At 42.8% G+C, this 13,193-nt stretch overlaps 1 protein-coding gene across 7 annotated transcripts in view; it reads left to right on the forward strand.

Annotated features, from left to right (window-relative positions):
- PDGFA (platelet derived growth factor subunit A) overlaps nucleotides 1-13,193 on the forward strand; it is a 46,982-nt gene that overhangs the window by 3,758 nt on the left and 30,031 nt on the right. For all 7 annotated transcript variants that reach the window (XR_012654581.1, XR_012654582.1, XR_012654583.1 and 4 more), the window contains exons 3-4: nucleotides 6,807-6,911; nucleotides 9,042-9,229. Coding sequence is in view for 4 of the 7 variants with exons in the window: in XM_075058875.1 (XP_074914976.1) it covers nucleotides 6,807-6,911; nucleotides 9,042-9,229 (293 nt within the window). In the remaining 3 variants the exon portion in view is untranslated. The remainder of the gene's footprint in view (nucleotides 1-6,806; nucleotides 6,912-9,041; nucleotides 9,230-13,193) is intronic.

Below are 13,193 nucleotides of genomic sequence, written 5' to 3' on the forward strand. Positions count from 1 at the left end.
GTGAGAATGTGCAGTTCAAACAGATCATTGCAGCAGTAAATGAGATCTAGAAGCACCGTATTACTGGGTTTCTTATCATTTGGTTTCACTTGATGCACTTTGCTCCTGGTGATTTCTTCCCTTAGTTGAGAGAGAATAAACCCGGCACCTTTGATGTGCCCAAGGGAAACCTGCATCTTTCTGAAGAGCAAACATGGAGAAAAATGAATGAGTTCTTGCTTGCGTTGGTACTGGGCCATCTCCTTTTAAACCATATGCTGTGTATTTTTGTAAAATCTGTGCCAGGTTCAATCACCTTCATTCAGCATTGCAGGATCCTTCTAGAGTTTAACTCACTGCTTTTTGTATAGTGCTGTATTAATGAGCAGGAGTGCACTAAGAACGTATTTTACAGACATAGCTTTCAATTTTCATGTGATTAGGGAGCAAACGGTTTCCCATTACACTGAAAATGGGAATATTTCTCTCTTGCACAATACTTTACCAGAGAGGCTAATTACTAATTACCAGATTCATTGGCATCGGTTTAGTATTTTTGGAGAGCAGTGCTTCATCATTATTGCTTATCACTGCAATTAAAGAAGCTTTCACAACAGGGAAGGGGTATGCAATACATATTTCCCCACTGAAGACTGTTTTGGACCAGACAAGTGCACTACTGCTAAAATCTTTTTCCCAGTGAACTCAGTGGAAGGCTTGGCTGCTGTTGCAGAAGGGCTGGATCTGAGAGCTAGCGTTTTAAAATACTGCATGCTGCTTCTGCGTTTGAGTCGGTATTCTGTAGCTACCAGAAGACATTATTTTTTCAAATGCTCCAGTGTAACAAGCACATGCTTCATTTTTAAATACCACTTACAAGGAGAGCAAAAGTTCACATGGCTCCATTGCAAGAGAATCAAGCAGGCAAGTGGAGCAATGGTGGGAGCTGAATAAATTAGTAGATGTAGCCAAAAAAATTCATTTCAGAAAATAATTATTTACCTCGTGGCTAATATTAACCAGAAGAGGATGCATGACCAGAAATGGAAGAGGTTAGCCACGAGTTTACCATTTCGTTTTGCTGTTTTCATGCAATTTGTCAGTTTAGAAACCATTAGAGAAACAAGACACATGAATATTTTACTATTTCAACATGAAACAGTAATGCCTTAAGACACAAACTCAAACAGTATTAAAAAATAAAAACAAAATACTCAGCTTTTCACCCTGTTCTTGCTTATGTGAATGCTCCTTTTGCATGCCTGCTGCTCTTTATTCTGAGCTACACAGGCAGGATTGGATCTTCATAGAGAGTAACTGGTCTTTACTACTCGCATTTACGTTTTCTGGGCACAGTCCTGCAGTCTTTACTGTCATGAGCAATTCTTATTAAGGGTTTATCAGAGTGACTAATCGAACATTGAAATTAGCATGTTTTCTTCAGTAAACAGGATCGGGCCTGTTTACTATATTTAGTATTAGCTTGGATTAGCAAATCAAATGTTTTCTAGTTGTCACTGGTAAGATAATATTTCTGAAATGTATTTCCTTAGGGCCGTAGTTGCATTTAGGGAAGGGCTCGTTCAGTGAAGGCTTCTACAGTGGATGTATTTGTATTTTATAGCATACACTCATTTAAACTGAGGCTCAGAATAAAACACTCCAGTGATTATTTTCTCCCTCGTTTTAGTGCATGGTATTGCCAGTCCTTCTGCATGTGAGTAGCCCTGTTTAAACTCAGTGGGTGGACTCGAGAATTAAGAATGGTCTTGTAGGGGAAGAGTTTGCAGGATCAGGCATGCATGCAGAAAATATCTGATATTTCTGAGTAACAAGACAGAATCTGTGGAAGTTGAAGGAAGAACAGTCATTTTCTCTCCTGCAATGCAAAGCATGTATTTTTAATTGGAAAAGTAAGTTTTATAAGTCAGAGTGGGCAGGTTTTTCTTCTATTCTGACAGATTTGGTCTCTATATTGTAGCGCAGAGATGACTGATAACCCCCTTCATAAAATTAGAAACCACACCCCCAGACCATCTGGCATATTACTTAAAGAAAAACACTACCCAACATGGAGCTTATCATTGTATTCAAAAACGAAAATCCAGGCCAATTTGTCAGAGCCCAGTGCTGCATGTCCGATTCAAAGAGAAATCCCTGTAAAGGCAACATGAAAATTCCTTGTTTCTATGAGAAACAGGGTCTTATATTAATTAATTTGCTGTGATTGGGATCCATAGTCAGCGACAGAGTTTCATTGGCGTGACAGAGAGCAGAGCCTGACCCTGTTTAAAACAGAAAGCATGCACGATCCCAGGAAGTAGGCAGCTGTAGCGTGCAGAGTACAGTTTTACTACTAACAGACTAAATCACCGAAACGGGGGCATTTCCTATATTCTGCCCGTGAAGTTCTCTTTGGCTTAGCAGCGTGGTTTTTCTCCCCGCGCTTCACCTCTCCCATCTGTCCTGTGGGAGGTAGGGTTCATTTCATCACCTATTATGTTTGCCTCCCGCTGGGAACAGATTTTCCCCCAGTCGTCTCCCTGCGTGGGGAAACACAGGGCTGAGTGTGCTTCTTTGCATGGTTTAAGGGCATCAACCACAGGGTCACCTTAGGCCATGTGAATTTAACGGCCTGTGATTAAGAACTAGCAGAGCAGCTTTTGTTAAGTGGAGAAACGTTCTAAATTAACAGTATACTTTCATGGAAAAGTGTTAGATTGCTGCAGAGCTCAATCTATTGGAAAATCTTCTGCTGACTTTGTGCTTTTGGTGTGGCGCTCAAATTGAGGATGTTACAATGCAATGTGTTAGCTTTCCTTGCACCTCTTAAACATTATGAGAGGCGGGCATCTGCCATGTGTGTCCTGTGTTTTTCCTGAGACAGATAGAGGGAATACTCCTCCTCCTTTACAGTTGGTTGATCACATCTAGGTAAAGGGAAAAAAACCTAAACAAAACAGGATCTTGCAGGCGGCTACTTATATTTCCTTTAATAGATCAAAGTTGAAAACTTAATGACATCTATCTCTGCAGTTGGATGTCAGAAGGGCATATTTTGCATCAGCCAGAAAGAAGATCAAACAAACAGATTGACGTTGCCTTGGGCTTTCTGGCTCTAGGACCAATTTGTAAGACAGACCATTTCAGTTTATTGCACCTTACATTGAATTCCTGAAAAAAAAGAGAGAATGAGAATTTCCTAAACTGCTGCTGTTGGTACTAGAAGTGTTGGACCTACATTTTTTGGATGCACATCAAAGTGACATGTAGAAGGTTTGTGTTAAGACCGCATATATTGGGGATGTACCTCGCATAAAATTGTTTCGGAAGGAGGTAGCAATGCGACAGTATAAATTGATAAATATAACAGTTGTCTTAGGATGCTTTCCACAGGCTTATTTAGTGAGAAGAGTAATCACATATTGGCAGAATGTCATAGGAACTCTGTGATTTATACTCCACGACCCAGTGGAAAAATGCCAATCTGACAAAAAAGAACAATTTCAGCTACAGTAATGGATTGTCCAAGGCTAATGGCAAGAGTTTTTATACCCATCATTGATATGTTGTCAGTACATAAAAGATTACAGAGAAGGTTCTTGATGGGCTGCCATGAAAACTTTTATTATTAAAATGTTAAAAGAGAGCTGCATTAATCTGGCTCCGTGTAGCATCCTCCATCTTCACTTCATGACAAGCAGTGTTCAATTTCTAAACTAAGAACTATCCGTTTCTAAGCTTTCTGCTCTAAGGCTCATTTTGTGAGGCACTAGGCACCCATAAACTCCCATTTCCTTTGCTAAGAGCGAATCCTTATCCTGCAACTTCATGCTCCTAAATCAGTACATTAGGGGAAAAAACCTGATGCAAATTAGGTATCAGGCTTCTTTAAAGTCAAAGTAGAGAGTGCTATTTGTAATTACTGTAGCATCGTTGTTTTAATGAAATAAAAGAAAGTCTTCTGGCCACACATCCAGAGTCAAGTCTGGGTTTCAAAGCTGACTTTCTGTTTTTTGGTCCTGCTTGGTCAAGACTTCTGGTGACTTAAAGTTTGCTTGAACTTCAGTGATTTTCCCATTGGCTTCACTGGGAAATGGAATTCCTTCCAAATGCCTGTGGGGATCGGGGGGGACACCAAGTGCCTTTAGCATTATAGTGCCTTCTGGCTCCAGCCATATGCTCCATAATTCTGTTTATTAAAAAAAAACCCAAAACATCGATGCTGTGTCGATAGAAATAATACAATATGTGTTGCATAATGCATTGAGGTTTGACTGGAACTTATTTTGCAGTCTGCTGTGCTAGCTCTGTAGATCTCTTCTTTTAACCCTCACAGCGAGACATGAACTTAAGAAGTGATGTACATGCCTAAGATATGTAGCGAGACAGTGAGATACAGTATGAGCCAGAGGCCTTCTTCACCTTAGAAATCATCTTATAAGCAACACATGCTCCTCGACATGTCGTTTTGCTTTATAAACATGATGATAGAATATGGCTAATTGCAGCTGAGTTGAGCAGTTATATATAAGCACATGGCTTAACATATTGGTTAGCTGATCATACTATTCCTTTAGTCTTACCAGTTTCTTTAAACAAGACAGCAAGAAATCAGTCATGTTAGAAGGGAGCTATGCCAGCGTGTTGAATGTGGGATTAGGACCTGTGGCTCAGGCCTGCCGTACAGCTGGCATCATCGACGGTTTCTCTTTTCAGCAAGATGTCTGTGCCCACCAAGCAGTTCGGATTAGAGGCATTAGTTTTGTGTTTAATCTTTTTTAAACACTGTTTGCATGTGGACAGAGATGCTTCTTGCTCTGAGCCTAGCTTGGATCTTACACTGAGCAGAATTCATGCTGCTTTCTTTTGAATATCACTTCATTGCCTCAAACTGAGGGAGAGATTGTGACAACTCCAAGCTGCCAAAAAGGAGGTCAGTGTTAAGGTGTTGGGTGGCTGAGTGCTAGGAAGCAGAAGAGGGCTGGAGGAATATCAGAACGGATCCTCATTTTGCATAACACCATTTGGGGTCAGGTGGATGGCCTGGTGCCTTTGGAATGGCATGAGGGAGACCTGGCTCTGCTCCTCAGCTCGGTCGCAAGCTTCCTGTGGGATCTCAGGCAAGCCATTTTATCTACCCCACTGATGAGTTTTCTGGAGTATGGGGTACAATAAAAGCAGAAATAAAATCCATTAGTCATTGCTGTGTTACATTACAGGACTGGGACTGCAAATAAGGCTCACTATCAGCTAATCATTTAGGTTCCAAAATTTCCCATCAAAAGCAGTGGGAAACAAGCACTCCACACAGGAAGTAGGAGCCAACTTATTTGGGTAAATTGAGAGTCTGGATTTCACACTGACTTATTTCAGACAAGGATCTGTTCTGCTGATAAGGAGAATAGACAGGACCAGTGGGTGATCCTGGCACTACCTCTTGGACCTCCCATTTCATCTTCTCTTAGCTACCTACGATTGTATTTTCCAAGAAGTGAAGCTAAACCTTGAGGCAGAGAGCTCTTTCTGAGATGCTGACGATACCACTGTCTTCATGTCTTTCCAGGCTCTGCAGGTGATTCCACAAGCTGTGTGCTCTTTAGGTCAGGATTTCTTGGAGGGAGGAGAAAATTAATTGGTTGGTTTGTAGAGCAGACTCTCATGATGTATATTACTAATAAAGCTGAGAATAAAACAAGTTCCGGAGACACAGTCAACTGTGCATACAAAACGAACTGGAAGCAGGGAGCGTGACAGTGCAGAAGACAGGAGTGTAGGATGTTGGTAGCTTGTAGAGGGTAACTGAGTACTGTATAATGGCCATTTACATTTTTTAGTGCACATCACAGTTTTCTTTGGAGCCAGCAGTGAAACCTTGAAACTCTTCAGTGATGTTACAGAGGGCACTCCAAGCAGCAGAGTGCTAAAAATCTTAGTTTCGGTGTACTGGAATCTGTATGCAGTCTTCAGTTTGCTTACATCTTCCTGATCCCCTGTTTGCAGATTGTGCTTGTCATTTTCAGAACCCTACTGCATGGGACACGACCTGGACTGCTTCACTTAACAAAACCAAATAGTTGGAGCAGTTATTTTGTTGTTTTTTATGATAAATGAAATGCCAAGTTTTCCATCTTTGCTTTTTCTCATGGCCCTTTAACCCATGTGGTAGGCTTATTTAGGGAACAAGACAAGCCTGGATGCAGTCCCAGAGTTTGCAGTAGCTTCAGATGCCCCTCCAAAGGTCTAGGATACTTCACAGGGGATTTGTTCTGCAACAGAGAGGCTAAAAGGAAACCCATGCTAGTTACTTTTTGCTTTTGATTCTGTCCTAGTACTGCCCTGAAAACTAAGCAAGAGAAAATTTACAGAGGCAGCATTGTTGCTGTTGGGTGTGTAATACCATATTTTTTACCATAGCCTCATACCAGAACTCCAAAAAACTTAGAAGAAACGTTTCACGTGAAGTATAATTGTTCTTATTTCTACACCTTTCCAGTAAGAAAAGCTGTATTATGCCTTTCGCATAACAATGCAACTGTTTTACTTTAGATATGGTTCTGTGTCACAGAGTGTGCACTGTTTCTGGGGGCTTTCAGTAAAGTGGATATTAGAATTAAATTGTGCATGCTTATACGTGACATTTAATGTCTATGTCTTCCCTGCCTTATGCCCTTGCAGTTGCATTGGCAGGAGTTACGTTAGACTAATTGCAGCAGGATTTGGTTTTATGCATATGAGCAGCGCAGGTTTATATGTATGGAACAGCACTGTAGCGACACTGATGCAAATAACATAGCTGAGGTTTAATATTTTGTTTCCTGTTCTAGGATATGATGATGTTTCAGAAACAAACTTGAGATCTTATAGTGTTCATTCTGCTAAACATGCGCAAGAGAATCGTCCTGTGCCCATTCGCAGAAAAAGAAGCATTGGTAAGAAACAAGCTGTTTGTACTTAGGGAGTAAAAACAGAGGGGGTGCTTTTGGTCAGCCAAGCAGGACATTTCACTGGAAAAACGCGACACGCACAAAGGGAAAAGGCCATTTCTAGTTTCTGCCTTTCTTTTTGCACGAAACGAGCCGTTGCCTGAGAAGCTGTCTTCTGGAGGATGTCCATAGGAGACAGACAAGCACAAATTCTTTACATTCACTTTCTTGTTGCAGCATGTTAGAAAGCTAGACCTTGGTTAGAAAATGCTGTGATATTCAATGTATAATTCATAGTGTGGGGAACAACTACAGCAGTGTGCTTTAAAAAACATCAACAGTTGGTAGAGTTTTCAGTACAGAAGCTCCACAGAAGGAAACAGCTTGACTCTTTATTCACAAGAAAAAACCAGCTTATCCAAAAAATTAAAAGCCATTGATGGAAATGCTGGGGCATTGATTTCCATCATTGCGTAGGGCACCATGCATGTTTACAAGGGATTTTGTTCTTGCTAAACAATAATGATGGTGATCCAACAAAGCCCAAATACAAATTGAAAGAGATGCTAGTGAATTTTAGAATAGGATTTGTACACAGTGCTTGTTCATCTGTTTAGATCTGAGTGTTTTACCATTCCATTTGACTGTGGAAAACATCCATGATCATATCTATTATAGGTAATTCAGAGTTAATGTATTTGTACTTTAAGCTATGGTGGTACGCGGTAGATAGCACAGCATGCTGTCAGCCTGGATTTGCAGTGTGAATTGGCAAGCGCATTCGTCACATTGAATGCCTCTAGAGAACAGCGGTTCTGAAACAGTCTGCTACACTTGGCACCTTACTCTGCAAGGTGTTGAATGCCTCCCCATAAAAGTCAGTGGGAACTGGGTATACTCAATAACTTGTAGGAGTTGCCAGCTATCTTGCAGTATGGGATCCGTTAATGTTCTTGAGTTCATGGCACTGGGGTTTGAGAAGAAGAATTTTCACTCTATTTAGCCGACTGAAATGCATCTCTTTCAAAACTAAGCCTAGATTTTCATGTTACAGGTACAGGTCAGGCCTGAACTTCTTGTACTTCAGAAGTAACTGAAGAAGCACAGGCAGTATTCCAGTTCCCTGACACATCTAACCCAAAGCTATCACTGCTTCCGCTGTAAGGCAAAAAAATCCAGGCTGCCTTCAGAGAACTTACCATCAAACAAGTTGTCCCTGCAATTGCTGTTTTCTGGACCGTTTTGAATTATCAGCTTGACTTCTTAGGCAGTCCTTAGGTTGAAAACAATACTTGGTTTGGATTTTTCATGGCAGCATCATGCAGCAGTACAGAGTTACTCTTTATGATCCTCAGGTGGCTGAAACTTGTCTACAAGCTCACCTTACCTGAGCCCGACAGGTTATTGGTTTAGCTGCAGGTTTTTCAGTCATGCTACTTTTGTGGTTTTGCCTTATTCAAGAAATAACAAATTAAATAAGACCCACCATGTACAGACCTTTGATAACTTCATTCAGAAAAAACGGCAGTTGCCCTTTTGGATGGCAGATGGACCAGACTCCCTGATGTGGGGATGTTAAGGTTTTGGAAGTGGAAAATTTCAAGGTGGCACAGGTTGTTTCCCAGCTCAACCAATTTGGGTGTGATCTAATTACCCTCAGTGCAACTTCTGTGGTGGTGTTTGCCAGGTACTGCATACTTGTGTGATAATACGTGTGTGCAGTGATCACCCCCATGTTGTAAAATAGCAGCTGCTGTTATGCAGTCGCTATGAGGCTGTATTAGAGGATCATCTAATCTGGAGAAGCCCCTGGCTTGCTGTCACTTCTGAAGAGCTGGGATTGTCTTATCTAATGGTATGTGCTCCGAGCTATGTTGGGAGCCAGGCCATTGTAAACCCTTGTTTTAGGGCTGGGCTTTTGGGAGTGAGTCAAACTTCTCCCTAGGGTAGCACACACGGTTTAGTGGTAGGCAAACAGTACTCGGCACCGACTTGTCAGTGAGCAGTGGCAACTGAGAACACCATCTCAACCCGCCAGCTAAGGGTGCCACTCAAAAATCGATGGTGTAAAGTATCTGGGTGCTCTGAGGTGAGAGCAGCTGCTCACCTGGAAGTGTGAATTTCTTGTGTTTGCAGAGGAAGCTATCCCGGCTGTCTGCAAAACACGGACGGTTATATACGAGATACCTCGGAGTCAGATTGATCCCACCTCTGCCAACTTCCTGATATGGCCGCCCTGCGTGGAGGTGAAACGTTGCACTGGCTGTTGCAACACCAGCAGTGTGAAATGCCAGCCATCGCGGATACATCACAGAAGTGTCAAGGTGAGCAAATCGTGGCTGCGGAGCCCTAAGAGGGTCCCCTTAAGTCTAAATACTCCAGGTATTCTTGTGGCTGTTCTGTATGACCTGGTTCTCTGTTATCCATCATCATAGCCACAGGATCAGGTACAGTGCTCCTCTCCATTTTGAGTGAGCAGATGGCCTTTTCAAGTTGCATGATTATTGGGAAATCTTGGGTTTGGATTTGATATTCACAGGATTCCCTTTAGGTTTTTCTTCTTTTGTAATGAAAATAAAGTTGCTTCTGTCTTTCCCATGATCTCGCACAGTACAAATCTTGAAGTTAAGAAGATAAAATGACTCAAGGGGCATTGGACTTAAAAAAATAAATAAATCACAGTATGGAATGCTGTTTTCTTAATTAAATATTATGCAGCCTAAATTGGGCTTTTATATTTGACAACATAACACTTTTGATCTGAAAAAATGTGTTTCAAATTATCTTACCCCAGGGATAGAAGACTCAACGGCTTCATGCTGTATTTACTCATTAGAGAAAATCCCTGTTGCAATTTTCCAGTAAATATTACGTGAAATATTTCTTATGTTCATTCGGCTTCACTGTGTTCTAATTTTTATCAGTGTTTAAACAAGTAATGTTGATCTACATCTGTGTGTAGGAGATTAGACTTACACTTAGCATTTATATTGTTAAGACTCTGAGTTCTTGTTGTCCTGAGTATTTTAAGAGCAGAATTTAAAAAAAACCCACCACATTCTTGAACATAAAATTGCCCAGCACAACACATTGGTTGCTGTACTTGCAACAGATTTCTTATTGAGAAAGGTGCTGTTAATGTAGCGCTGTACATCCTAAACACAAAATAAGGCATCTAAGCCATTTCATTGTTTATCATACACACAGGCATACATCTGAGCAGGATTTCTTTTTCTTTTCCATTTCTGAACATCTGAAAAATGCTTTCACACCCAAATAAGCTGGACTAACATCTGAACAGATTCCCTCAGTCTTTCAAAAAATAATTGTACTTTATACTTGCTTGCTGCCCTTCCTTTGTGGGATACACTTTGCAGTAACAATTAAAAATGAGGAAAAAGTTGGGATCAGTAATTATTCGAGGGCTGAGAACAAACTGGGGAAGTTGAAGCACTACAATTGCAAGCTGTTCAGAATAGGAGTTAAAGAGCAAAGTGCCTCAGGGTTTTAATATCTAATGCTGTTCCCTTTGGGTTTGATACAGCTTCCAGTTAATTTTGTGTAGCAACTAATACACACAAAGCAGCTGGAGATGCCCAGCAAAGAGTTGAGCCATGTATTGTGAACTTGCTGTTGGTACTTGGGTGTCATATTGCAGCCCTGTGCTTTTTTCCTACACCTGCAGTGATGGGGAAGGTTATAGATAGAAGTTTGGCTGTCGGAAGTCCCCTGCTGCTGGGGTCACTGAGGGTTCCCTAGAAGCTGCAAACTCCACAACTGGCAGCAGCTTTGTGGGATGTCATTGTTGGGGCTGCTTCCCTATCACACCGCCACATTAAAGAAATCTTAGTTTCTCATTCAGTCCGCTGATGCGGTTTTAGTGCTTTTACATTTGCATTCATTTTAGTAGGGCACAAGCTAAAAGTAGGCTCAGCTGAGCAGCGGCTTTTTGTGGCTGTGTAAATATATTGCAACCAGCAATATCAATATACGTCAGCCAGCTTTGGAGGACTTTTTTTTTTTTCTTCCAAGCTCCAAGACTGCTCCAAACAGTCATTAAGTAGAAGGGAAAAAAAAAGGACAAGAGGTCAAGCAGGAACAGGATGTTCATTGTAAAGGTTGTAGGCTGACCCCACTGTCACACCAGAAATCTCTGAACAGAATCCATATTTATGCCCTCCAGAGTCAGATCCTCTTGTAGCTTTGATATAATTGATGGTTTTATGAGCCTTTTGCCAATCCTACGTTCAGAGCTGAATGTCTGCTCATGCCATTAAGTAGCTGGCCCAGAGTGAGGGTCGCTGCAAAGGTAGGGGGAGTGGTTTTGGAGAGCCTTCTTAGCTGTTCCTGCAGTGCGGTTGGAAAGCCGTCTTGTGTTTTCCCCTGATGTCAGACTGCATAAAAGCCCTCTTTTGATTTAACATTGAAAAGGCTTTCCCCACTTCCTCTTCATTGACAAGGTAGTGAGATCATAGCTGGCCCATTCACACTAGAAAAATGTTCATCCAGAAAGGTCAGCAAGTGGGTTTGCATCATCCAACAGGCGAAAGCAAAGGGTGTTTTCTTTGTCTTACTGAGGGCTGCTGTAGTCAAGGTTAAGAGACGGCCGTGGCAGTGTGGGAGGAGCAGCGGAGGTGCTTGTCTTGGGGCATTCCGTTCCTGGGACATGATTCAAAGGCTGCAGGGTTCGGGGGTGTCCTTACTTTGCCTTCACTGAGCTTTGGTCAGGGAAGTACTGTTAATGGGCTTGTGGAATTGGAGCTGTAGGAAGGCTCTGAACCAGGGGTGGTGGTGGAACGGCTTCCCCAAAATGGGTTCTCCAAGGGTTCCCTTTCATGGGGTGAGTTAGTAAAAGGTAGGTGTGCCCTGCACCATGACAGGGTGAGCCCATGAGACCACAGCCCCCTGGTCCTAAAGACATCTCTATTCAGCAAGCTGTACCTGTACAGCCCTGCAAAAATCGGACCGAAATAAAGAGGCTGGTTGGGAGTTGCTCTTTGATAGGAAGGAAAGAATTGCATTTCTCTCCCAATAGTGTAATGGTGACAAGGATTGGTGAGTTAGGGGTGTTGGTGTCTGTTACAGATATATTTCCTCCCCTGTCTGCAAAAGCATTTCGGTAACATCTGCAGATTCTGTTGCTTCTGCACAGCGAGATCAAGTATTTACCAAGCACCAGACCATAATTTATTTGGGGGGTTTCTGAACTGAGTCTTCCCAAGAGGTTTTTCATAATGTTGATCATGATGTTCTTAGTGTTTTTGGTCACAGCAGCAAAAACCAGTTAATATTATGGAGCAAATCCTGCCTATACTGCTAATTTTGAATAGCCAAGCTGAGTATTATGGTTGTTTGCAGCAGTGCTCATTTCCAAATTAAGAAACGAGCTAATTCACTCCATCTACCTCAGCTTTGCCTTCTGCTTGGACTTCAGCCATAGCCATACCAGCTTCAGCCATTTCTGAATATTCAAGGTTGAGCTGATTCGGGGAAATTGAATGTAGTATATTCTTACAGTAAATTAGTATGAGGGAAGGACAGAGAGAAAAGAAGCTGGAAAGGAGAGAATTCAGGAGCAGCTCCTCAGTTGTCATCTGGGAGTTGTGCAGAGAGGTTTCGAAGAGACGGAGAAAAATGCAGGAATTCAGAACGAGTTGTTCAGCTGAGCTACCCAGCCTCTGAAGAGGTTAAAAAAGCCTTGCAGAACAAATTGCGCGTGTAGGTAAAATGGCCGTATGTAGTGTTTGCAGGTTTAAGAACGTTTTTCTTCAGTGACCGTTTCTATGATTAGGACAAACAGCACTTTGATTTTAGCTGTGGCTCAACTGGAGATTACTGCCAGCACTTGGTGGGACCTGCAGGCAGGACCAGCGGACAGGTATCAAAGCTCAATTTAAGGATGGGAAAAACAGGGGAAACCCCGATACAGGCGGAGACGGAAAACCAGAGAGGTGCCCTCAGCGCACGAGAGGAACCCTGTCACCCCGAGTCCCCTGGCAGAGGGCAAGGGCTGGCTGCTCCCGCTCAGGGACAGAGGACGTAGAGACCCCACATCGGCCATTCCCCTCCCGTGACGAGTTCGCGGCAGCACCCTCCGCTCCTGCCGCCGGACCCTTCCTCCCGCCGAGCCCTCCCTGAGGCACCGCCGAACCGCCCTCTGAGGCGGCTCCCGCCGCCGCTTCACCCTCCTGCCCCTCCCCCGGCGCCTTCCCAGCCTGCCCCGCGGCCGCCTCAGCTTCCCGCGCGGCGGGGACTGCGTTTCCCAGCCTGCCCCGCTGCCGGCAGGGG

This window comes from Buteo buteo, chromosome 27 (assembly GCF_964188355.1).
Source record: "Buteo buteo chromosome 27, bButBut1.hap1.1, whole genome shotgun sequence".
Lineage (NCBI taxonomy): Eukaryota > Metazoa > Chordata > Aves > Accipitriformes > Accipitridae > Buteo > Buteo buteo.